Here is a 27,590-nt window from a genome sequence, read left to right on the forward strand (position 1 = left end):
CATTCATTTGTACTTTTTTGTTAGTGTTGTTAGTGTAGGAAAATACCTGTAATACCATTTTAAAAATCATAAGGTGGTTATTTTGTTTTAAGTATAATGCAGTTAAAAATGAAACTTATTTTAAAACTTATTTATCTTTTTTATTTATTTCAAATACTTTGTATTTAATTTAGAATAATTAGTTAGTTTGTATTTTGAATTTGTCTACTGCTTTCACATAAAATAACATGTTGCTTTTCATAAAAAAAGAGCTCATTTGTTATTTTAATTATTTTCCTTTATTTAAATCTTCATCTGAATGTTTATGTATTCAGCGTTTGTTTATCAGGTATAAAACAACTATTGTTTGCTTGTTTGTAGTGTAATCTCAGAGCACAGACATCTGATACTGTGCTGCTGATGGTGTTGTCTGGCATAACAGCTTTCTGCCAGAAAGTTGGAAAACCAGTTTGGCTTATAACGGGTTTGAGCAGAGATGAAGAAAAAGACAGACAAGCTTAAACAGGCTGTGAAGTGTTATGAATTTATCAAAACAGACAGTTTATATTAGGCTTACTTTTTAAACGCTATATTTGGATCGTTTATTGGCCTGAACTCATTAAAATTTTATCTCCATCTGTGCTATTTGATATGGTGTTTGATGTTGTTTGTTGGCAACTGTTCTCCTTTTGAGAAGAGGAACTTTGAGATGCATTAGTGATTTGTTATACATGTAAATCATCTTGTTCTTCCCCATGAATTCTATAGCATGGTTGGTGTAATCCTGTTAGAACAGGGTATGTATGTGGTTATTCGGTTGCTGTCAGGTGTGTCAAAATTTAGTTTAAATTGAGCATCTGTCCAGGGAGACTGGTTACCAGAGCAAGTGCGCTCACTAATGTCTCTAGACACAGGCTATATAAGCACATGAGGCAACATAAGATCACGAGGAGGTTCTTTCATGTCTAGTGTCACGTCATGTCTGCATAATGAAAATAAGAAATTAATAAAAATAAATGAAATCATTCATTTCTCAATCTAATAAAAAAACTGTTGCAGAGCTAAAATGCAAATAACTAACTAACTAGCTAACTAAATAAATAAATAAAAACGAGGGGCCGTGTGGTGGCTCAGTCAATAGTATTTGGATGCAGCCATTGTGATGCAAGCTGAGACTGCATATCTCAGAAATGCAATGTCAGACACAATGCACTCAATAGAGCTAGTGATGTCACTGTGATGGATAGGGGTAGGGGTGGGGTTATGTGAACCCATTCAAAAGCATTGCATGCAGCTCAGATTGCATCTGCACCTAGTAGTCTCCTAACAGGAAGAAGGTCATTCAGGGTCGGCACTGTGGAATGAACCGCCAACTTATCCAGCATATGTTTTTTATGCAGTGGATGCCCTTCCAGCTACAATCCAGCCCTGAAAAATGGACTAAGCGGCAGGAAATTAATAAATAATAATAATGATAATAATTTTGTTTCCTCAACATCTGTCATTTTAGTTCCAAAATGTTTTCTCAAAGATTTGGCAACTGTAGATTTTATAACTGTCACATAAATTTACTAAACCATGAAGATTATTCAGCTAGCCTATTGAAAGTTCTGGAATTATGCAATTTAATAAATAAATGCATAAATTTTGGCAGCTTTTTCCTTATAAAATACAATTTTTGTGAGTACACCAGCTGTACAAAAAATATCATTAAAAAATATATGTTTTTTTTAAGATCACGTTGCTTTAGTTTGGAGAGAAAATGATTTTTAAGAACCACTATTGACAATTCTGTAAATGCCCAGTTGATGTCACTGCAGACCAATGGAAAGCACAGCGTCAGCTTTATTTTGAGTGAGTGGAAATCAGAAAATAATATAAAATCAAACATGGTGTTAAAGTTGGCTTGTTGTTGAGAGATTTGATTTTATAAAAAAGGGTCCCACAAGGCACAGAACTTTTGTTTTGCTTAGGTCATAGCCCTTTATTAGGTTATAGGCCTATTCCTCAATGTCATTTTATGGATAAAAGAAAGTGCTGGAAGACATTTTAAAACATGCTATCCAGTCTAGAAAAAATCAGAAGCCGAGAAAAATGTAGACTATTATCCTTCAAAATCACAAGCAGCAAAATCCTGTGGCCCCAGCAAACATCTAATGCTTTCTAATGTTCTGTTTTGACTGTGGGAACTGTTACTTGAAAAGTCCCAAAAATATAAGAATCTCAAGTTTGCTTAAGGCGACAAGGTGGCTCTGTGAATAGCACTGTTCTGTGTGGAGTTTGCATGTTCTCCCCATGTTGGCGTGGGTGCTCCGTTTTCCCCCACAGCCCAAAGACATGCGCTATATGGTAATTTGAATAAACTAAATAGGCTGTAGTGTATGGGTGCATGTGAGAGTGTATGGGTGTTTCTCAGTGATGGGTTGCAGCTGGAAGGGCATTTGCAGTGTAAAACATATGCTGGATAAGTTGGCAGTTCATTCCACTGTGGTGACCCCTGATGAATAAGGGACTAGGCCTAAGGAAAATTAATGGGTTTGTGGTAGAGTTGGCTTTAATGGTTGATATAAGCCATGGTGCAACAAGATCAACTAGGCCTGCTGTAACGTTAACTAAAATTCTAAGAAGCTTTACTGGAACATATTGTCTCAAAAAAATCTGATAACTTTTATAGAATTGTTTCGCATTATCTTATCATAGCTATCCTAGTCAAGTCCACCTATGCATGCAGGAATGGATCAAACGTCAGATTTGCCATCTGCAAAGGAGAACAACACGTCACTCACAGTAATACACTGCTTTAATTTGTCTGCGCATGTTCTGCTTTCAAGATGGCTTTTGTTGAGTGTGTGCGTTGCACTAATTACCATGATCATTCAAAACGGAGCACTACTCCTGCTTGCAGCCTCCCACACGAGCTCTAAAAAACAATTCATGCACAGCTACACAGAGACATGCAGCTACTCTTTCATAGGAGAGATAGGTAGTAAACATCATTTCAATAACAGAACAGCGCTAGATGAGGTTATTATTAGCAGGTCAGATGGCAATGTCGATCAACATGAATTAACATCATTAATGACAAGGGCACTTGCCAAATTATGCTCGTTATGATTGTCATAGACAGCATGTCGTAAATTGGAGGTCTGATGCCATTAAAGATGCAGCTTTTGTTTTGAATGTTAATTAATTAGTGTTTTATCGTTGAATGTAATGCATCCAGAGTGATAATTGGTGAAGCTGTTTTGGATGGACAGTTTAATGTTAGAGTTAATATTTTTTATTTCAGTTCTTTGCAATTAGATTATGAACAGAAGTTGGTATGACTGAGACTCTTTTCCAAGGTAAGGATTTTTTGGGGGGTTGGCATGGCAACCGTTTTAGGAGAAAAGAAATAAAAGACTTCAGTTTTTGCTTACAAAATGGTGAAGTTTTAGAGAATTGTCAGTCTGATTTAAAACAGCTTTAGCTCAGCTACTTTTAAACAAATAACCAAACTATGTATGTTTATATTAATTATAGCTTAAATATGGTACAATGGTAAAATTAAATTTGGCAAAGCCATTAAAATATTATTTTTAATTCAATAAAAATCTGTTTGAAGAACATCAATATTGGCAGCAAATCAAATTTTAAAATTACATTTTCATACTCTTTGTCTTACTTTTGATAAAATATAATTTAATTTCATTATATGTTGACAAAGGGCCATTTCAAGAGTTCACACTTAGATATGCTTGATGCTAATAGCAGGTTTGGCATGTTGTCCCAGGAGAGAATCCTGAGCTCAGAGATAGTTGAGCCCAGGGCTCCCAGCTGGTCAATAAGCATAAGGGAGACCGAGATCAGGTAGGTCTCGAGAGCTCCCCCTGGTTAAGGGAGGAAAAGGAGGAGATGGGGTGCAAGGAGGTCTAAATTTGAATCAATCAGATTGGTTTATGGCTGATTGCAGATGAGAGGCCAGCCACAATAAATCCCATGTGCTCCTCTCGAAATTAGTTCATAAAACTTCACAACATATAGAGGTACCCAAACTTTTTGTTATGAAGGGTCAAAAACTAAACTTGATTGAGGGTCATTGGTCGAAGGTTTATTAAACTGCACTGTAAAAAAATTTAAAAAATTAAAAAAAAATGCAGGGTTCTACACAATTCATTCAGGTTGTCCCTACACAAATCAATCAAGTTAACACATTTAAGTGGATTAAACATAAAACAGTAAAGTTGACCCCAACAAATCTAAAAAATGGTTGTATAAGCTTATTTTACTTAAGTAGATTGAACAATCAGCAAAATATACAGTTAAAGTCAGAATTATTAGCCTCCCTTTAATTATTATTATTTTTTTTAAATATTTCCCAAAGGATGTTAAACAGAGCAAGTACATTTTTACAGTATGTCTGATAATATTTTTTTCTTCTGGAGAAAGTCTTGTTAGTTTTATTTCGGCTAGAATAAAAGCAGTTTAGGGTTAAAATTATAAGCCCCTTTAAGCTATATATTTTTTCGATAGTCAACAGAACAATCCATTGTTCATAACTTGCTTAATTACCCTAACCTACCTAGTTAACCTAATTAACCTAGTTAAGCCTTTAAATGTCACTTTAAGCTGTGTAGAAGTGTTTAGAACAATATCTAGTCAAATATTATTTACTGTCATCATGGCAAAGATAAAATAAATCAGTTATTAGAGATGACTTGTTAAAACTGTTATGTTTAGAAATGTGTTGAAAAAAATCTTCTCTCCGTAAACCGTAAACCGAAATTGAGAAAACAAATAAACAGGGGGGTAAAACTTAGGGGGCTAATAATTCAGACTCCAACTGTATATATATTGTTTATAACATTAAAGTTGCCATAGGTAATTTCTTAATTTATTTCATATTATTAATAAATAATCAGATTTAATCATATTTAATAATGCAGTAGATTTTTAACAAACTTATAAGAATAAAAAATTATATATATATATATATATATATATATATATATATATTTTTTTTTTTTTTATACCACGCAGATCAATGCCTTATACACTAGTAAAGCTGCACCTGCCTCTGCTGATTTCTTCTGCATGGTCTTCTATTTATCAGTCACAGTGTATTTTAAAATAAATCTGATTCATTTACAACCTTTAATTGAAACATTTATTTTCAGTTTGCTTTTGTGTGGCTTAACAACAATACAAACTACTCAAAAAAACAACAACCTCACTTCTAAGATGGGATGGCGAGCCAAATCAAAGGTTACCAAGGGATAATTCTGGCCCGCAGGCCCTAGTTTGGGCATCTCTGTTCTAGACATTGAGGAGGATGCCGTATTTAATCAGGCAAAGTTTATTTAAATGCATCCATCATCCCTTGTTTGATGTAGGCGCTGCTGAAGAGGAGATTTATGAATGAAAAAAAAAAAAACATTTTGATAAAATGTAGTTTAAAAAACATGAACTAAAACAAAGAACCATTTGACAGTAAAAACAGGCCAATAAAAAAACATTTTTTTTCTGCCTTTAGTGTCTTGTCTTAATAAATTATATTAAATATGTGAAAATATTTATATTTATTAAAATGTACACTACCAGTCAAAGGTTTGGGGTCATTATTTTTTGCATGTTTTTTTTTTTTTGTGTGTTTGTAAAGAAAATGATTCTGTTCATTAAGGTGGCATTTATTACCTTTTTCTAAATTGTTAAATATTTATTAATTTTTTTAATAAATGCTGTCTTATTGAATGTAGTTTTAAATGATTTTTTTCCTCCAGTCATTATTGCTTTTATTACTAATACCATTAATAATAATAATAATAATAATAATAATAATAATAATTAATTAATTTCAGAGTGATGTCTGAAGGATCATGTGACTGAAGACTGGAGAAATGAAGCTAAAAATTCATAATTAACGCAAAGTAATAAATGATTAAATTAAATGATAAACTACTTTTGAACAGTTATTTTATAGTGCAATAACATTTAACATTTTAAAATTTGTACTGTATTTTTGATTAAATAAATGCAGCCTTGGTGAGCAGGATAAGCCTATTTTAAAACATTTAAAAATCTGACTGACCCCAAACTTTCGACCGGTAGTGTATATTTATTATGTATTTACATGGTTTTTGTCCTTTTCCCCGCACAGAAATTAAGAGAGCTGCTATGCAATGGCAAAAATTAAATGCAGATGCAGCAGTTAAAGTGACATGCAAGGAGACGTGAACAGTAATGAGGATTGCAACTGTGGCACTGCAAGTTATTATTATTCTGACAGTTTCCTTTCCATATTTCAAGTTCAAGAGATGCCATTGAGGAGATTCTCTACCCAAAATACCATTCAAATAATACCATTTTATGAGCAAACAATATTTTTGGGCCTAAGTATGACAGCATCAGAACATTTTTCAGCATCTGTCTCTGCTGTCATCAACTGAGGAATATTAATAAAATTATTTGTTCTGTGGTATTTTGGAAGAAAAATAACCCTATACAGTGTAACAAACTGCTATTATTCAGCTTAAACATATATTTGTGAAAAAAATCTTGGCTTTTCTCTTTTTTATTATTATTATTTTTTTGAACTTGAGAAAGTTTGCTTAGTGCAAAGATTTTAAAGGTGAAGTAAATTGTTTCCTTAGCAAGAAACATTCCACTTTTTTGTAAATAGGCTAATTTACACCTCTTGTAGCGTTAAACAGTTGAGTTTTACCATTTTAAAATCAATTCAGCTGATCTCTGGTTCTGACAATTGTATATTTTAGCTTAGCTTTGCATAAATCATTGAATCAGATTAGAGCATTAGCATCTTGCTGAAAAAAGGCTAATTTTACGTCTCACCTAGAGTTAAGCAGTTGAGTTTTACCATTTTTTAAATCAATTCAGCTGATCTCGGGGTCTGGAGAGAGCAATTTTAGCTTATTAGCTAAAAAAATTAAAACAAGGATTTTGTTATTGTTCCATTATTAAATAAGGAAATTAACTTTTTTTCAGCATGATGCTAATGGTCTAAACTGATTCAATGATTTATGCTAAGCTAAGCTAAAACATGACCTCGCCAGGCCCAGATTTCAGCTGAATGGATAAAAAATGGTAAAACTCAACTGCTTAACTCTGGGTGAGAAGTAAAATTAGCCTTTTTCAGCAAGATGCTAAAAGTCTAATATGATTCAATGATTTATGCTATGCTATGTTAAAACATGCCCTCGCCCGACCCAGAAATCAGCTCAATGGCTTAAAAATGGTAAAACTCAACTGCTTAACTCTGGGTGAGTCGTAAAACTAGCCGTTTTCAGCAAGATGCTAATGATAATTTGATTCAATAATTTATGCTAAGCTAAGCTAAAACATGCCCTCGACTGATCCAGAGATCAGCTGAATGGATTAAAAAATGGTAAAACTCAACTGCTTAACTCTAGTTGAGTCGTAACATTAGCCTTTTTCAGCAAGAAGCTAATAGTCTAATCTGATTCAATGATTTATGCTAAGCTAGGCTAAAATATGCCCTTGCCAGATCCAGATATTAGCTGAATAGATAAAAAAATGGTAAAACTCAGCTATTTAACTCTAGGTGAGAATATTTGCAAAAAAAGTGAGTGAGAGTGTTTCTTTAATGTCACCAAACAGAGCGCTAACTCCCTGGATCTTCAATTTAGGCACCTCAGTAACCCTTAATACAAAACTTCACCATCTCCACTCTCAGAGATGATTGCATACCTGTAGGCACACAATTAGCCGAGCACAGATAGTGCTGAATCTCCGAACTCTTTCCAAATGCACAAAAGCCTCTGGCACTTTCTATGTCTTGAGCATATGAGCTCCGCTGGAAGTGAGTGAGTGAGTGAGTGAGTGAAAGGCCAGGCCTATGGGGGAAACAGAAGGAAGAGAACAGATGTGCCATTTATCGAGATCAATACAACACTCAGAGAGCCAGCAGAGCTTAAACAAGATGTTCTATATCAGTGCAAGTCATGGACAAGAATCCGATGACGTTGAGCAGAAACAGAAGATACTCGACGCTGTAGATTCTGGCATCATTAATTCGAAAAACAATGTTAAAGGGGTGGTCGAGAGTGTATTTTTAAGACATGGTTGTGTTTATGGGGTGTAAAGCAACTTGTGCTCATGCTTCATTTGTAAAAAAAAAAAAATCACATTATTTTTTAAATCTATCTTACTTTAATTATATACTGCTACTCAGCTAACATGAAAATGACTGTCAAATTTCCTAGTTCCTCCAAAAGCCCGCCCTCAAGAAGCTCTGATTGGTCAGCTAACATAATGTGCTGTGATTCGCGGATCGGCTCCATGTCACCAGGAAGCATCTCTGCTATAATATTGCAGTACTTCTGGCCACGCCCCTTCACTGTGTGTATGCTCGTAACCTGAAGGGTTTATGACATCATTAACCCGGATGTATTTTTTTGTAGTCCTCAAACTTTGTTCGCTGTAAGCTTTGCTAAGTTAAATCTCGTCACCTTGGAATTGTAAGGTGTTATCTGACATTTTTGTGAAATTGACAAATTCTTAATAATTGATAACTTATTTACATTTTGGGATTTTTTTATAAGTTGTTTACATTTTAAGACTTTATTAAAAAAAAAAAACAAATGTTACACACATACTGTTTGCTATGGAATGCAAAAACTTTAAAGCTCAATATCTCTAAATCATTCAGAACGCAGATAGAACTTTATAATGCCAAGGTGACAATCTGTAAAAGCCAATGTCTCCCTTTGCGTTGAACTTTGAGCGAATTAAGTTCAACATTCAGAGATGTTGTTTGTTTACACAGCTACATTACACCTTAACTAAAGTTTAAAATATGATATCGTAGGAGACCACACCTTTAAGAAGAGAGAGACAAAAGATGACAGCTAAAGGCATTCAGTAAGAAAAGTTTATTTCGGAATACTCCTTGTCAATACGTTGGTTTGTTAATGTTACATCTTGCTGCTGCTTTAAAATGTATTTTGTGGGGAGAATGTTAAAAAGAGGTGTTATTATAAGTAGGGCTGTCAATTTAATGAGCTAATTTAATGCATTTAATTAAATCAAATAAGCAATAATACAAATAAAAACAGTGTCTGCCTCAGACAGATTGACAAATTGAATGTAAAATGAATTCTGACTTGTCAGCAAGTGCTTAAGTTCAGTGTTTAAAAACAAAACAATATTCGGACTAACTGACAATATATAGATCACTTACTTTTAAAATTCTATTTAATGCTGCCATGCCACAATAATGTTGTATTTGTAAACAATGAATTTATAAATTAAAAATACATTAAATTGTTCTATTTCGATTTTTCTCAGCAAACATAGATACGCAGTGTGTGATTAATCAGCATGTCGTGATTCATTCGATTAAATCAAATGACAGCCCTGTTTAAAAAGTGCGAAACCAACAACAACACCAACTAAAAAACATCTTAAATACAGAATTCCACTTTAAATACGAGACTGGAAAAAATAACAAACAAAACAAATAACCCATCAAATGGAAAACAAAGGCCACAAAGCACCGTTTCGTCAGCACAAATGTTCCATGTCAGGTTATGTTGGATTTTCTGTATTTTATACAAATGGAATCGGCAGTAAAGAGGACAGATGATGTACAGACCGATGAAGGTTCACTGGCAAAGGATTGAGGGAGGATAAAAGCCGACCACAGGGCCTCACTGCTGAGCGAAACTCTCCTGAACGGTTGAATGAAGATCTTGTGCTTAAAGTATTGACATTCAGTTTTACCTCTGTGTTCGTTCACAGTATCTGATGATCAGGTCCATTAAGAGTTCATCATCCTCTCCTGTGCTTCAATAGGTGAGTTCCGTCTGGTAGAAAAACACAAGGCCTGACGTGGCACCTCGAAACTAAAAAAGTCACACTATCATTGTTTGTTAATGACATCATTTCTTGCCAATGTATTCAAAAGTGTGTTCGTTTTATTGGCGCACAAAGCAATGACTGTACAAAACAAGCCATAGCCATCGTGCTTTGCTCATCTTAAATGAACTGTTAATAGTCAAGCTATTAAATCACCTTATTAATCTCACAGCGTGAACAATTTCTATTGTTGTCTGTGTCAGCTATTAGGTAGATTTCCATATGATGCTTTTTCGTGGAATTGGTGTTTACACAACAATATTTCAGCTGTTATTACAACGACAATATCACAAACAGACGTTTTAGGGTTTCTAAGTAGTCGGCCTCCTGGGTGCTCATTCTGCCCTTGAATCTGTTGTTATTGTCACATCTGTTTACGCCAACCTCATTAGCGCTTGACAGTGGGAATGATGTGTATACATATCACTTCAACAGAAAAATGTCATGTTAAGCTGGAAAGGAAGACGGAATGTGAAAGTGGCAAAGCAATAGGCAAAAGTGGATCTGCAAGCATAGCCTACACCCCTCAGTTTCTCTCGCTCTCTCAATCTGATGTCTTTAACTCTCAGACTCTATCGAGCAGCATGAACGGGGAAGCAGTGATTGATCCAAAGTGTTCATAAGTGAAGGGTGAGACTGCGAGCTACAGCAGTAACAACGACAGGACTGGTAATCAGCCTCTCCGAACCTATGGAAGAAGTCACCTTCCCTAGAGAGGCTTGTCAATCTAAGTGGACGGAAAGGAAGACATTTAGAGACTCTGCACGGAAGCTGACACACAGATGTAGCACACTTCCTATAGTTTTTCAGAGGGCAAACATTTGTTTCATTCAGAATTGTGTCTTAAAAGGTCAAGTACATAACTATTGTGCAACTTTTTGTGTATGAATGTAAAAAAAAAACAGCTGGTAGGACCTGAAAACCATAGTCCCCTGGCTTTCAGAGACACTATGAAAATATGCTTATTTCACGAGGCCGCAATTTTAAAATTTGACAGCGAGGCTGAGGTGGGAAGATACACAGAAGTATAGGATCAGCACTGTAAACATTGTAACAACATGCTGTGGATTAGCTGTTGTCACGATTTGTAGATATGGTATTAACATCACTTTAATATCATTCAGTTAAGTTAAAAAAAAGTTAAAGTAAGTGATAAAACAATGCTGTCCTCTGTAGCACAACCTTGTGTTGTCTGTAATAGTGTTGTCCTAGTCCTAAGATTTTAAAAACGTCTATTTCCCGCTAACATTTAAGCGCCGATGAGGGAGTTTTTAAACAGTGCTGATTTGCCATAGTATTTACCAATGCTCAACAGAAATGACTGTGATTGGCTGCAAAGGTCATCTGTTCACAGCTCTTCACTGAGTGCAAACACAGATACACAAACATTGGAGCATTTTAAAGCCACAAATGGATTGTTCAACTGTGTTTGCACTCGGTAAACATCAGTGGGGTGTAGTGAACTGATGATCTTCACGGCCAATCACAGTCATTTCTTTTGAGCATTGTTGAATACTTTGGCAAATCTGAGGTGTTTAAGAACACGCTCAACAGTGAATAAATGTTAGCCGAAAATTGACGTGTTTTTTATTTTTTTATTTCAGTATTGTGACGTCTAATAAAGTGTATTAACTTGAGTTTGATAAATGGCATCTAAAACGTGTGTTTGGGAAAGAAGGGTTAGCTAACTTGTGCCATTTCACTTACCTTAGCTCAAAAAGAGGTCTGATATCCCTTTTAATTTTCACTATCCATTTAGAATGAACCTTCGGGTCACTCGGAAGGCGGTGAAATTATAAATTTGTGTCACTTTCTCTTCGCTGATAAGATATACAGCTAGGTACACAACATTCCTGTGTGACTCCAGGCAATACTTCTGGGTTTCTTCCCACCGCAGCTTCGATTTCACTTTTAAAATGGTTACCACATAAAAAAAAAATCAGTTTATAGACTTTATATTTCATTGTTAGTATGCCCATGCTGATTTGAATCTCAGAATGGGGTGAGTAAAACCAGACCAAAGCGGAACGCTAGTGACTTGATGATAATGTGGCCACGTGACAATTCACTAATTCAAATCCTGCTCAGGTAGAACTAGAGCAACCGTAAATGTAAAATCCCTAAGTATAAGTAGACTAATGTAATTTGAATACTTGGGCCCTAATTATTCATTTACTCACCTTTGTGTTGATCCAGACCTGACCTGACTATGTCCTTTGGTGTTCCACAAAAGAAATATGAATTCATATAAGATCTAAAACAGGCATAATTTTTGAGGGCGCAATACCCAAAATATGTCCATTTCCAAATCAATATGCAACTGTAGTAGTGGCCAAAAATGGCGGTGTCTAGCCTTGGAAATCTGATATCTTCACCTATTATTCATATTTGCTGATGCTCTGTTAGTTGACATTTATTCGGATTGTATAGCTGTGCCTGGTGAGCATAAATCTTTTGAAAGTGCTCTGCATTTCAATCATTTGATTTTCAACTGTCCCCTTTTTCACATTATATACTGTAGTAAGTATTAGATGATGTACTTCCTAACCCAGCCAACTTGTGATTTAAGGAGAGGAATATTGGTTTTTCCAATCAATGATGAACACACTTTTGCAATTCGCCATGGGTATGCCAGTAACACAGAAATTACATACTTCACCTTCACTATCTGATAGTGTAAAAATGATTTGAAACTATGGAAAAATATGTCAAATAAAATGTCCTTCAGATGTTTGTTGGATATATCAGAAGGCAGATGAAGAGAATAAAATGATCATAATCAGGAAATTCGGAGGGATTTGTGGACAATGAAATGACAAAAAACATTGTCAGTAATTTTTGTGTAGAATTGAAGGAAAACCCAGTTTTCTCAAAAGTGAAACTTCATACAAAAACACCTCACACATGGTCTCCTTATTGCAAAAGATATTTAAAAAAAAAAAAAAAGAAAGAAACAGCCACATCCTGATATTAAAAAAGTAATTTTCCTCCATCTTTATCTAATTTCATTTGGAGCCCAGAATGTGTCCATGAATCCATTTGGCAGTACTTCAGTGGCAGGTGAGATGTACACTGCAGTGTCTCTCACATCATCTTCCACTCTTTCCATTAGTCTCCTGATGTCCCGTCATTTCGGGGAGGATGATGGCTGTTTACATCCCAGTGGTGCTGAGGCCCATGGCAGCCGCCTGGCCCATACATGGCAGAGTCTGTGCCCCTTTGGGGAAGTCATGGGCCATCACACGACCATTCTCACCTCCACTACCCATCCTAGTCAGTGTGGAGCTGAGCATTGCAGCATCAATGATTTGCTAAGAGAAAAACAAAAAATGGACAATTAAAAGGCATTGTCATATATGTCATAATGTCAAAACATTTCGATCGCCCCCTGGTGGCAGGCTGCAGTATTTGTCATAAACTCCATTCTTTCCATGTAAATGTCCATGTATCTGTCTGCAAACTGCAAGAGAGGGGCGTAACATGAAAGGATGTAACTTTAAGTTAGAGAGGCATAACTTGCAGTTGTCAAGATCCCATTGAACAATGCAAGATGTCACAACGAGATGTTGTCGGCAAGATGGTGGAAATATTAACAGAGAACATTTTCACCAAATGTTTTCATTATTTTCTACAAATTTATCCACAATCAATTCATTTGATATTTTATTATAATATTCATTTATTTAGCAACTCCACCATGCAACTTCACTCGCTGACTTCTTCATCCTTTTTGTAACGACAGCCTACTCAGTCACCCCCTGTGGTTGCAAATAACAATACAATGGCGAGAGTGTTAGGTTTGGGGTAGGTGTGGACGTTAATAATTGTGATGGTTGGGTTTAGGGTTAGGGAAAGTGTAGATGTTAATAGCTTTGATAGTTGGGGAAGGTGTAGACGATTATAATGATGATGGTTGGGTTTTGGTTTGGCAAGATGTAGACATTAATAACTGTGATGGTTGGGCTTAGGGTTGGGGAAGGTGTTAACGATAATAATGATGGTTGGGTTTAGGATTGGGGAAGGTGTAGACTTTAATAACTGTGATGGTTGGGTTTAGGGGTATTGTAGGTATAGATGTTAGTAAATGTGATGGTTCGGTTTAGATGTGGAGTCGGTGTAGACATTAATAACTGATGTATAGCACATCAGACATTAATAACTGATGTATAGCACCTCTCAAAAGAACCTGCTGTTTCTGGCTGGAATCCATGCAACCTTTAACTCTGAAAAGGTGCCAAACATCCCCACAGCATGATGGACCTTCCACCATATTTTACAGTAGGGAGCTTGTTTTTCTTCTGGAATGCTGTGTTGTTTTTCTGCCTATTATAGTGACCAAATTGTATAATTTTCCAAAATGATTCAGAATTGTCCAGATAAGCCTTTGCATACATCAAATGACTCTGCTTGTTGGCAAAACACAGAAAAGGCTTTTTCCGCATCACCTTCCACTGAGCTGTTCTTTGTGAAGAGTGTGCTGGATAGGTGCTATTGTAGACTTTAATAACTGTGATGGTTGGGTTTAGGGGTATTGTAGGTATAGATGTTAGTAAATGTGATGGTTCGGTTTAGATGTGGAGTCGGTGTAGACATTAATAACTGATGTATAGCACCATCTGCCAACAACATAGCTTTGACACGTGGGTCTCCATAACATCAAGTTATGCCTCTAACATACTATAAGTTATGCCCCTTCATGTTATGCCTCTGTTTTGCTGTTCGCAGACATACCCTGCTCAATAAATGGGACATGAGCCAGACTAAAAATCTACAACATCAAAAAACTACACATCATATATATATATATATATATATATATATATATATATATATATATATATATATATATATATATATATATATATATATATAAAACAACCCAACTTTAATCATTTATGATCTGTTACACTTTAAAATACTATGCTTGTGTGTTTTGTATGGTATGCATTTGCCCAATCATTGTATATTTATGTGAGTGATAGTTTCAGGTCATGCCTGATAATGTTAGTTTAGACCCTAATCTAATATAGTTCCCGCAAAAGCCGCTTTGCAAACATGTCAGTGAGTGTGTTTTTGTCCACCAACAGTTGTAAGAAATGTGAAAATGTTTCTCCGGTGCTAAAGCCACTAATGACTCAAGATATAAAATGGTGAAAAATAACAGCCATCAAGTGCAGTGATGATGAGACCAGTGCCACAATAACTTGAAGCCACTCTCTCATGTAGCAATTTTACATAATGAAACCCTGTAGGCTTGAAACTGGAGCTAATGATGTGGATGTTGGCTTGTACATCCTTGACGAATAAATGATTTAAATCCAGCACACTTCAGTGGATTGCTGGGGATTATGTTGCCTGGGCTGATGCAGACTAATTGGCCTGCAAGCAACAACGATTTGTTGCTGTGATATTCTAAATGTGGCTGTTATGCGACTGTAATGTCCTAACACTTGAAGAATGAAGAGACACATCGCTAAAAGCTGCTGTGACAAAAATATGGTGAAGTATAGCTGTGTGCTAATTAATCCACAAGTGAAAATTTGGTCATCTTTTACTTTTCTGCATGTCCTTAAAACAAGTACGACCTTATTTCTTCGAAAGAACACATGTTTTGAAGATAGTTACAATTGGTTTTGTTTGCAGTGAAATTCATCAGGGTCAAAAACACAGATTTTTGTTGTATGGTCAAAAAAATACAAATCAAGATGCACTAATATACTGACCTCATATTTACCTCACATTGTTTGATCATTTAAGAGATAGAAATATACAGTTTGGGCACCCTCATAATTTTCAAAATTGCAAGGCCTAGTTTGCTGGCCTTTCAAAGCGGCAAAATTATTTGAATACATTTTATGCTCTATAAACAAAGCAACATTTCAGTTCTGACATAACACTTATTTAATCAACAGATGCAATGCAATTTAAATCAATATTTATATTATATTATATATATAAATTATATTATATAAATGCAATTTTTATTGTCAAGGATAAGTCTTTGAACTCTTGCTGAAAGCATGTTGGACCATTCTTCCTAGCAAAATTTCTCCAGTTCAGTCAGGTTTGATGGTTGCCAAGTGTGAATGGCCCTTTTCAAATTAATCCATAGATTTTACATGATATTCAAGTCTGGGGACTGGGATGGCCATTCTAAACTTTGTATTGTGTCTAAGCATGAATTCCTTGGTTGATCTAGAACTGCTTTGTGGAATAGTCCTGCTGAAACATCTAATCCTAAAGTAACTTCAGCTTCTTGACGGATTCCTGACCATTATTCTCTAAAGAACCTGCTGTTTCTGGCTGGAATCCATGCAACCTTTAACTCTGAAAAGGTGCCAAACATCCCCACAGCATGATGGACCTTCCACCATATTTTACAGTAGGGAGCTTGTTTTTCTTCTGGAATGCTGTGTTGTTTTTCTGCCTATTATAGTGACCAAATTGTATAATTTTCCAAAATGATTCAGAATTGTCCAGATAAGCCTTTGCATACATCAAATGTCTCTGCTTGTTGGCAAAACACAGAAAAGGCTTTTTCCGCATCACCTTCCACTGAGCTGTTCTTTGTGAAGAGTGTGCTGGACTGTGGAACAATGATGGTATAATGGTACAATTACATTATCAGCAGCAAGATGTTCCTGGGGCTCTTTGTAGGTGGTCTCTGGCCATTCTAACCATTCTTCCCCTTTGCTGTTTAGGAATTTTCTTGGCCCACCAAACCTTTTATTCACAAGGACTGTCCCTGTGGTCTTCTATTTTCTTACTATATTTCTGCTTGTGGAGATAGAGGCTTTAAACCTCTTTGACAGCTTTTTGTATCCTTCTCCTAATTTATGTTGATTAATTATCCTAGTTTTTAGGTCATTAGGAAGTTCTTTTGAGGTTCATAAGATCTCATTGTACCGTTAAATGCCAAAAGTTATAATTCTGCATTACCTATATAGGTTTTTTGACTAGCAAAAGGCTGGTAAGTAACCATTAACTTGCCTTTTGTAACCACAGTTTCAGCTACAGGTCTTTGTTAGTGTTGAAGAAAAAAAATGAAGAATGAAGAAAAAAGCTACCTACACCTTAGATTTCCAACAGCATTTTTCTTTTATTTTTGACTAAACTATTCCTTTAAAATATCACATTTGGTAACACTTTATTTTGATGGTGCATTTGATGGTAACAGTCTACTTATAATCTACTGGGAACAAACGGACCACCAAAATAAAGTGTAACCTCACATTTTTATCAAAATAAGTTTTACAGATCAGGTGCAATTTTGGTAAGTCCCAGATATTTTATCATGGGTAAAGTAATATTGACAGTCTATTACATTCAAATTTGTTCTTCCGGAGTGATGCTGTCTGAAAAAATATATATAGTAAGCCATGTGTTTTATAAACCATGTCCTAAAAATGACTTCTCAGATTTCCCTTTGAAATACCTTGAATGAAAATTATGAGTCACAACACGGGGTTGTGAGTAATTAAATCTATATAAGTCGCTGTATTCTTAATTCTTTGAGCATTCAGTTGCAACGTGCTCGAGGATTAGAGCGAAGCGCAGTGGGCGGTACAATGTTTACAACCACCCACAATTACCTCTTAAATGCCAACATCTTACTCTGCCAGATCCCCTAGAGGAAGTGAGGTCAGTATATAATAGCAGTTATAAAACATTATAAGTGCCAAGTGCAAAGCCCATAATTAAATGCAGATGAATCTAAATATTGCGCAGTACCAGGTTGTAGATTCCGAACGGAGTGAGATATCATGGTTTTTACACACCTTCATCCTTCGAGACTCGATTCTTGATTTGTAACAGAACTCGACCAGGGCCACCAGCATGGCCAGCCCAAGTCCACCAATCAGAATGTAGAAAACTCCAGCCACATTACTGAGGCTCAGAGCACTGGTCTTATCCTGCAGAGCAGAGACGGCAATCAAACACTCACAGATCTTCAGCAGAGTAACAAACAGAAATCATCTCTTTCTATTCACAGCTAGTCAGTAAACAAACAACATGATATTTACAGCTACATCTCAACATCTGCATACTTATACATTCACTATTTAATCACATTACATATTGTTGCAGTATGTAAAACAAGTGAGCAATAAAAAAGAACTAATTCATGCAAATTCATGCGTCAGCTTGAGAAAAAAATAATAATTTTGAGTCATTTCTGGCTGTCTATACATAGTGGTTTAACCTTAAACAAATCATTACAAATAAATAAAAACATATATTTAAATTTAATTTATTTATTGTACATTTCTCTAGTTTGAAATATGCAGACCTTATTATTTATTACCATGCATGTATAAACTTTTTTGTCTTGTTTATATAGGGATGGTTTTAAAGGGATAGTTGACCCAAAAATGAAAGCTTGCTGCTATTTCACTGACTTTCAAAACCAATTTGTGTTCCTTGGTGATTCATAAAATAAAAGTCTACTGTCAGTTTAAGAGTCAAAAAACATATAGAATCAACACAAAAATGATACATTAAGGTCTTGTGAAAATGAATACTTGTACATTGAGATCTTATGAAGCAAAATAATCAGAAACTGAACATTATTTTTATATTTTGCTTCATAAGATCTCAATGTACAAGTATTCATTTTGTATTGGCTGCATGTTTTTTTTATTTACTTCAAAAGTTCCAACGGCCATTGACTTTATCTTTTATGAATCAAAAAGTAGCTTGGTTTCAATCTTTTTAATTTACTTATAAGAAATAAATATCTTGCCTGGCCTGAGTGTGAGCAAATTAACAGCAAACTCTCATTTTAGGGTGAACTGTCACTTTAAGGTTTCTCGTCCAAAGGTCATAACTGGGGGGCCTTTGGCGTCTCTCTCTCTCTGTCTCTGGTGGCAGAGACGTCTCGTCAAGGGTGGTGGGAGTCAATGACATGCATCTGTTTGGTGACCGCATTAAGGTCTCATCCATTGGCATGCATATTGTCTTTGGACAGAGACAAGACAGCATTGAAGGACTCTAAAGGGGAAGAGCAATCCAGTTAGAGGGCATTTCATGGCAACGCTTTTCTCTCCAGACTGCCATTTACTCATGCTGAGACAGATGGGGGTTTTCGTTTTTTATGTGTTGATGTTGTTATAATGAGTTTAGGAGAACGCAGATAGCATAAAGGGAACGTAGGACACTACAGCAGCACTGCGCAGTATCTCAATATTTCATATGGCTTTTTTTAAATTATTGAAATTTTATTTAAGATGTTTATGAATCTGATGTTTTGTCCATTTAACTTTTATTTGCTGCCCTTTGTGTCTGCCTGAATGTATAAATATTGGAGCGTAACAGTTAATTTAGTTTGAAACTTAATTTTAATAATCTGATATAATAAAGATAATTCAGATTGGCTATTTAACCTTCCTGTCGAGTTTGGGTCAAATCTGACCGACTTAAAACACTCATATATATTGTGTTTTACATCTGATTGCCTCAAGGCCTTATGATATTCTCCACATATGCATTTAAACACTGTAAAACCGAAATAAGTTTAGTTAACTCAAAATTGACTGAAAGTTAATTCTACTCATATGAAAATGGTTTTGAACTCAGCGTTGAAGGTAATGAGTTACTTCAACTTAAATGGAGCAAGTTCACAGTACTCATACAGATTAGTTTTGTTTTAACTCAAATGGTTTGTAGCAATCAGTTACCTAAAACGGTTTGAGTTGCCTTAACTTATTGGGTTTTACAGTACTCAGTTGGTTTATGTTCTCTTCATTTATTGGGTTTCACTGTGCTCAAATTGCTTCTTGTACTTAATCGGATTAGGTCTACAGTTCTCATTTGGATTAGTTTTTGACCTTAAATGTTTTTTGTTTTTTTTTTGCATTCGGTTTCTTTTATTGATTTAAGTTACCTTAACTTTTTGGGTTTTACAGTGTATAAAAACAATTACCTCCTCTTTCGTTGAATTTTGAGTGTTTAAGTTCTTAGTTAAAATTGACGACTATAGGATATGAATGAGTATCCAGACTATATTCAACCATCAAACATAAAACATCCCCATACACACCACTCCAACTCACTCACACACATTTCTGACTGAACATTGTCTTTTGTGGATACCCATCTCTTTCCCGTGCTTATGTGCCGATCCTCCCACGTAATTAGGGGCGTAGCAACCGGAGGGGACGGGGGGATACGTCCCCCTCACTTTTAGAGGCAGACCATCCAGAAACAGGTCATTAATAATTATATGATTGCAAATTTTTGGATCTCAATCAGCTGTCCCATCACCCCCTACACACACTTTTTAAAATGTCTGCTTAGCCCCCGCACATGATTACCTCCATGACATTGCATGTTTATTTTGAAGTATATTTTCAGTGCCTATTTGTATTTTCACTGCAGTTATATTATGTCTAATTTTATAAATTCATGTTAAACATTAGTTTGAGACATTGTTTACAGCTAAAGAATGTTGAATAAATATTTGGTTGCAATTTAAGAGCAGTTTAGTGGTCCATTTTGACCAGGAACACTAAAGTAAGGGGCGGGAGGTGAACACGACAACAATTTATGTCATTTATGAATAACAGTTTAACAGTTAAACTATGACTGCGAAGATGTTTTTATAACATCTTAGTAAGTAAATATTAGGATTAAATCTAAGTCCATAATTAAAAAAAAACTGTGTATATTAAAATAAAATCTGTATATAAAATATAATATAGTTGTCAAATATAAATTATTTGAGTGTCTGTAAATAAAGATTATGTATTTATCAATATACAAATTGCTTTAGTATGTAACTCTTAAAAAGTATAAATAATGAAATAACTCACAAGTCAATTAAAGCACACTTGAAAATAATTGATAATACTTCATATACTGTTGCTTGATTGTTGCGTACATGTGATTTCAGATGGTTAATTTTAATCCTTAAATGATTAATGAATACATCATTTCTGAATGAAGTTGATCCACAAACACACATGTACACACACACAAAATGTTAAGAACTTTTAAATACGCAAGTGAAGAACCAAGTGCCTGTGCTAAAGCACTGAAGTGAGCAAAAAAACAAAACAAAACACTTTGCCTATCGCTATAAATACACCACAAGCAGCATGTCTATTTTGTAACATGGGAAGTAATAAGGGCCAGAAAGAAACATGATGACAGAGAGCGCACAAGTCTCTGAGCAAATGGCAGACTGGAGACAGAGCGAGTTTTTGAGAGAGAAGAGGACAGGGCCTTTAGTAAAGCGCTAAAGCTGAGGGAAAGGACCAATGAGTGAACTGACCTTTCTGGCGGAATCCTTGCTTCCACACTCCCCTTTATCGTACCACCATTTGTTTTTCAGTTTGTCTAAGACGGCTTGCTCATTGAGCTTCAACACCGCTAGGTTTACGGGGATTCTTCAACCAGGAAAATAACATAAATAACATTACCCATGTTATCTTATGTTATTCAGCATTTAAGCAAAATACATACACCCATAATTACGCTTTGATGTGTTCTAAATGTCTACAGATAGATAGAACAAAAAGAAAGGAAGAAAGAAAAAGGAGACGGAAACAATAAAAGAAAAGAAAAAGGAAGAACAGCACAGAGTCACAGAGTTGGAAAACTGCCACTGCCAAAGTGATATGCATTAATACTCCATCTAGCTTGTGACCTTTCTCCCTATTGCAAGATGTGTATTACTATATCACTTTGGGTAACCGGCAAGAGATTTGAAACACTCGGATTTGCACATTTTACAGTTACGATACTCAGAGTTATAATTAGCCGTCAATCATTTCGAGCTGTCAATCAGTCAAGTCAGACTTGGATATTTTTCAATGATCTGCAGCCGGAGTGTTTGTTAACTGAGGTTGCCGGTTACCCCCCCCAAGGTGGTGGTTACCCGCCGGATGGCTCATTTTTTGGGGCTGACCTTGGAATCACCTCCTCCGCTGCCACACTCTCCCTTGTCGTACCACCATTTGTTTTTCAATTTGTCCAACAGGCCCTGCTCGTTCAGTTTTAACACTGCCAGGTTTACTGGGTTTCTTGAAATGATAATAAAATAAGCTGGGTCAGCATTGGTGATATGATACGGCGAGGCAGAGGTTGTGTCAAATAAAAGTGAGTCTATTAAGTCGTCGAGGAAGTGAAACAGAACAGAAAACTGATCTGACTGTGTGCCTGGCTCTGCTGGGCTTGTTGATGTGACTATATTAGTTGTCTTGTGTTGCGCTAAAGTGTACAGTGACAAAATTATGAACAATTTTACCAAAAGCAAAACCCCCCCAGTGGGGGGAAAACGGGACGAATTAAGCCATGCTCTGGATTTAAGTGTGGTTGGTGTAAGAGGATTCACAGATTAAGTTAATATTACTGTAGATTAGCTGTGGATGATCTGCTACGCTGTGGTTGGGGTTGAAGGACACTGTATGTTCCAAATCCAGAGCATTTTTTTAATGTGGCCCGTTTCTGGTGTGTGTGTATGAAGATTTTCTTGGTAAAATCGCTGACTTCTTTCTGCATCCCTCAAGAGAAAGGGAGAAAGAGCCAGTGTGTTTATGGATGACTAAAACAAAGCCAGACTTCATCCATGGACATTAATCTGAAATCTGCAGGGCACACAAGACAACAGGAATGTGGAGAAGGATAATGATGGGCAAGAGCAGCTCAATGCCTGAAATGAAGGAAATTTTCAAAGAAAGATTCATGCTTAACATCTGATCTACAGGATGTTTATCAGCTCAGGACTGGAAAACGGACTGCTTTGCTTGTAGAGTAGGTATGATTGTTTTTGTTTGAATGGATTTTTTTCAACACATTTCTAAACATAATAGTTTTAATTACTCATTTCTAATAACTGATTTATTTTATCTTTGCCATGATGACAGGAAATAATATTGACTAGATATTTTTCAAATGACATTTAAAGGCTTAACTAGATTAATTAGATTAACTATAGGCACGTTAGGGTAATTAGGCAAGTTATTGTATAACGATGTTCTGTAGACTTTTAAAAAAAAAGTTTAAGAAGGTAAATAATTTTGACCTTAAAATGTTGTTAAAAAATTAAAAACTGAATTTATACTACCCGAAATTAAACAAGTAAGACTTTCTTCAGAAGGAAAACTATTATCAGACATATTGTGAAAGTTTCCTTGCTTTGTTAAACATCATTTGGGAAATATTTAAAAAAGAAAAAAATTCAAAGGGGGGCTAATAATTTTGACTTCAACTGTATATTATTGTGGATTAAAAGTCCTGAAAAAAGTATAATATTTTCCACAAAAATGCATGGCTCGTTGAAGGCCTAAAAGGAACACTGCAAGTGTCCAATGGTCGCTTTTTTCAGAGCAAACTATGTAATAATAAAGACAATATACATAATATAAATACAAAATTGTTAGCCCTCCTGTGAAGTTTTAATCATTTTTCAAATATTTCCCATATACTGTTTAATGGAGAGAGATTTTTTTTCACACACATTTTTAAACAATTGTTAATGTATAACGGAGACCCGGAAAGGACGTAGTGGAGGAGAAAAAAATTGGCTGGTTAAAAAAAAAAAAATAAATGGGTAGGAGAAAAAAATGGGTGAAAGAAAAAAATGGCTGGGAGGGAAATATATATTTTTATGTTTTTGGGTTCTCTTGAAAAGTTTTGCATTTCTTCGCAAAAATGTTCTGCGTTCCCTTAACAAAGTTTTGCATTATCTTGCAAAGATCTTTTGCGTTCTCTCGCAAAACTGTTTCTCCACAAACACTTCCTGCTCACTTTACTCATGTAAACCGTCCAGTTTTTGCCAAAATTCTCCCGTATTTTACCATTCTATCTCACTTTCTTTATATTAAATCTGTGCGTCGATCGTCGCCTTTCATATGCTACCTCTGAACCAGTGAATGCATGTATAAGCGCTGACTGACAGACGTGCTCCATACAATAAACTGATCCCAGATAATCTTCTGTACGCGCCAAGTAACACTTTAAAGTGACACCTCTGTTATCAAACAAGTGAGCAGCAAATGAATCTCATGTTTTGTTTTGTTTGATAACAGAGGTGTCTCTGTAAGAATGCACAGATATAATGAAAGCATTCCATTACTTTAGAAACTGTTTGTGCTTATTTAAGAGGAAATTAGCTGTTTAATATAAAACATGCAGGACGGAGATGTTTACATATTATTCAATGTATTTGTCTTTTTAAACATACACCCGAATCCAAAAGTTTCCTGCAGTTTTGTTCCTCTGTAAATAGTGTGTACAGATGCTGATCTGGGATCAGTTTATTATATTGAGCGCGTCTGTCAGTCAGCACTTATACTACATGTTTTCACTGATTCAGAGGTAGGAAATGAAAGGCGACACAGCTTTAGTTTAAAGAAAGTGGGATAGAATGTTAAAATACGGGAGAATTTCGGCAAAAACGGGAGGGTTTACATGAATGAAGTGAACAGGAAGTGTAAACAGTTTTGCGAGAGAACGCAAAACATCTTTGTTAGATAATGCAAAACTTTGCGAGGGAACGCAAAACATATATATTTTCCTCCCACTAATTTTTTTCTCCAATCCTACCCATTCTTTTTTTTCTCACAAACGCCAATTTTTTTCTCCTCCACTACGTCCCTTCTGGGTCTCCGTAAATGTAATGTCTATGTACTGTACACATGGTAAATACAGTTTTTCCTAGTCGCTTTGGTGCATTTCTCACAACACTATTTACATTTGCACAACAGGTCATGCATTTCTCAAAACAATTAGTCATTTGTGCACATCCTAGTAGCAGTTTCTCATTCCTTTCAACAAATTGCAAATGCTTTCGGACATGCATCAATTGCTTTCATTCAACTTTCTGCTTTTTATAACATTATAATTTGCTTTTGTCATGTCAGTCAAAATGAACTAAACTTGTAAATGCTGAATAGTCATTCCATATAAAACTAACAGTCCTCATTTCATTACTTGAGTCATTACATACAAAAATGTTGAACTTGATGTAAAAATCGGTCAAGCAAACTTTATGAAAAAAAAAAATTAAAACTTTATTTTCCTGAAAATGTCTTTAAAATTGAACAATTTGATGAATGATTTACAGACCTGTGTATGTTGGAGGTTCAAGTCCAATTTGTACTGCAATATTGTTTACAGTTGTGCACAGTTCAACCCAAAGGGAGTTTATGTTTGTTGTAAATAAGGGTGTGTTTATTCTTTTGCACAATGCTGTGAATAAATTAGGATTGTAAAGTGCAAATGCAGAGTAAAAATGTGAAACATACATATTCAGTGTCTTGTACTAAGATACCTCACTATATGCAGTGATGTCCAACTTTACTTTAGTTTTCAAATGGCTGTGCAAACAGTATATAGTGCCGTCTTGAGCATTTTCAGGACGTGTCACCAACATCTGACTTTTTTGCATTGAAAAAATGTCCAGAGTAAACTCATAATGAAAACAAGACAAAGCCATTTGACTATCTTGTTCATAAACAATGGTGTCAGGACTTTTCATTTTGATGATTCTGACACTTTTATTGACAAGAATACTTGCTTTTGAGGAATGAACTATCCATTTTGAGCATGTGACGCGCTTTTGCAGCTTATCAGCTAGGTTTAGCAGTTTGCACTAATTGTTTTGAGAAATGCATCAACTGTTGTGCAGAAATGCACTGGTGTTGTGAGAAACGCACCAAAGCGACTGAGAAAAACTGTAATAATTAAAAAACAATGCTCGTTTAAATGTATTACAGCATACATTAAAAAAACCTAAAACACACAACAATCTATTTAGTTTTAATTTTTTTTAATATCTATTGTATGTAAGATTTATTTAGATAATGCTTACTCATGGCAGTTCTTTCCCGCTGTGCCACCTCTGAAATTGAGACTAAGCTGAAGGAAAATTAATTGATGAATGCTTACACAGCATTCATAAGACCATGTTTTTGGCCAAATTCAGAAAATAAATAAGACAACTAACCCATATTCAAGTTAACAGATATTTGTTAAAACTAATTTTCCAAAACTTTGTGGGGTTTTCTGTTTTTCTAAAACTTTTCCAGGTTTAAAAAATGCCCATGTCAAAATTCAATGACTTTTCCAGCTTTTCCATGAACAAATGTACCCTGAATAGTTTTAATAACTGATTTCTACTACATGATTTCTATTTTATTTCCCATGTTGACAGTTATTTTGCAAGATACTAGCATTCAGCATAAAGTGTAATTAAAACTAGGTTAAATGGGTTAACTTGGAAAATGAGCTTAATTGGAAAATTAAGTAAAAAAAGTAATTGGACAACAGTAGTTTGTTCTGTAGCTAATTGAAAAAATCTAAAGAGACAAATAATATTGACCTTAGCAGATTTTTAAAATAAAATTATAAATTAAAAATAAACAAGTGATTCCAGCCCAATTTTTATAAACGTGATTTTCTCTAAAAGAATAATATAACAGGAAATATCGTGAAAAATGACCTTGCTCTGTTCAACATCACTTTGCTCTAATAACTTATGTTATATATGTACTGTATATGTCAAATTTCACTGGTCATTAAAACTGGTATGGCCCCAAAACAGTTTTGATTAATGTAACAGTGATAATAGTAAGATGTGTTTTTAAGCATCAAATAATGCATCTAAGAAGGAATTTAGAAGAAATAAGTGACTCTAAAAGCTGGAGTAATTATGCTAAAAATTCTACAATAAATAACAATTTATTAATTTGTTTTAAACAGTAATTCTTTTAATGTTTAAAAATATTTGTATTTAATATTTATTTATATTATTTAATAATTTATATATATATATATATATATATATATATATATATATATATATATATATATATATATATATATATATATATATATATATATATATAAATTATTATAATTTTTTTAAATTAAACATTAAATTACAAAACAGTTATCATATTTACGGTTGTATTCTGTATTTTTGATCAAACAAAAGCAGTCTCGGTGAGCCTTCTTACAAATGCATCTTACCGACCTCATACCTTTGAACAGCAGTGTAAATAAATCAAGTTAAATAAGTTGAATTCAACTCTTGGGGAATGTGTTGTTTATAGTTAAATGCTGCTAAACAGGCACACAGCTTTTATTCAAATCAGCATTTAGCATTTTTTAGGTATATTCGCAAAGATGTCATGTGTAAATGTAATAAAGAACAAGGTTAGAAAGTCAATGGACTGGGATGTAAATGAAGAGTTAGACATGGTATTCACACATAAACATTAAAATTGTCTTGACAATGGAATTATGAGACACAGGAGTACAAACTTTGTTAGTTCAATGAAAACTGATGGTACACAACACGAACAGAAACAATTATAACTTATTCCAGTCAACACATAAAATTAGAGGTTACAGAGGAGATATGTCTGTGAAAAATTACTAAATCTAATGCATTTTAGCTGTAGCTACTTAATTACTTTATATTAATAATAAAATAATTAATGTTTATGTATTTCTTTTTGTCTCATGTGTGTGCTTATTTAATAAAACTCTAAATCCCCATTTATAATCAGTGTTTTTGAGTAAAATATATTTTTTTTAATTCTTCATAATTTAATACATTTACATTTTAAATTGTATATTTATTGAGTAAATATCTACACAGTATATATTACTTTATTCCAAAATACATCTACATATTTCTTCTAACTAGTTTAATTCTTAGGCTTTGACCTTATGCTGTAATGGCCTCAGACATTTCTCCGGTGTAAACTCTCAGACTCTTAATCATTGTC

The 27,590-nt window shown here is 34.7% G+C and overlaps 1 protein-coding gene and 1 long non-coding RNA gene across 5 annotated transcripts in view; one reads left to right on the top strand and one right to left on the bottom strand.

The window, feature by feature from the left end:
• The first annotated feature begins 6,548 nt into the window (after window positions 1-6,548).
• LOC147831932 (uncharacterized) lies at window positions 6,549-12,806 on the top strand. Its single transcript, XR_015520498.1, has 2 exons — window positions 6,549-6,672; window positions 7,241-12,806. It is a non-coding gene; the product is annotated as an uncharacterized LOC147831932 (long non-coding RNA).
• The window catches only part of gria1b (glutamate receptor, ionotropic, AMPA 1b), a 103,923-nt gene continuing 85,185 nt past the window's right edge, over window positions 8,853-27,590 (bottom strand). The window contains exons 14-17 of one of the 4 annotated variants that reach the window (XR_015519535.1): window positions 21,125-21,239; window positions 18,596-18,843; window positions 17,631-17,765; window positions 12,818-13,163 (exon numbers count right to left, since the gene is read on the bottom strand). Coding sequence is in view for 3 of the 4 variants with exons in the window: in XM_087299440.1 (XP_087155566.1) it covers window positions 13,005-13,163; window positions 17,631-17,765; window positions 21,125-21,239 (409 nt within the window). In the remaining variant the exon portion in view is untranslated. 4 annotated transcript variants of the gene reach the window in all.

The sequence above is a fragment of the Danio rerio genome, chromosome 21, assembly GCF_052040795.2.
Source record: "Danio rerio strain M-AB ecotype USA chromosome 21, GRCz13ab, whole genome shotgun sequence".
NCBI lineage: Eukaryota > Metazoa > Chordata > Actinopteri > Cypriniformes > Danionidae > Danio > Danio rerio.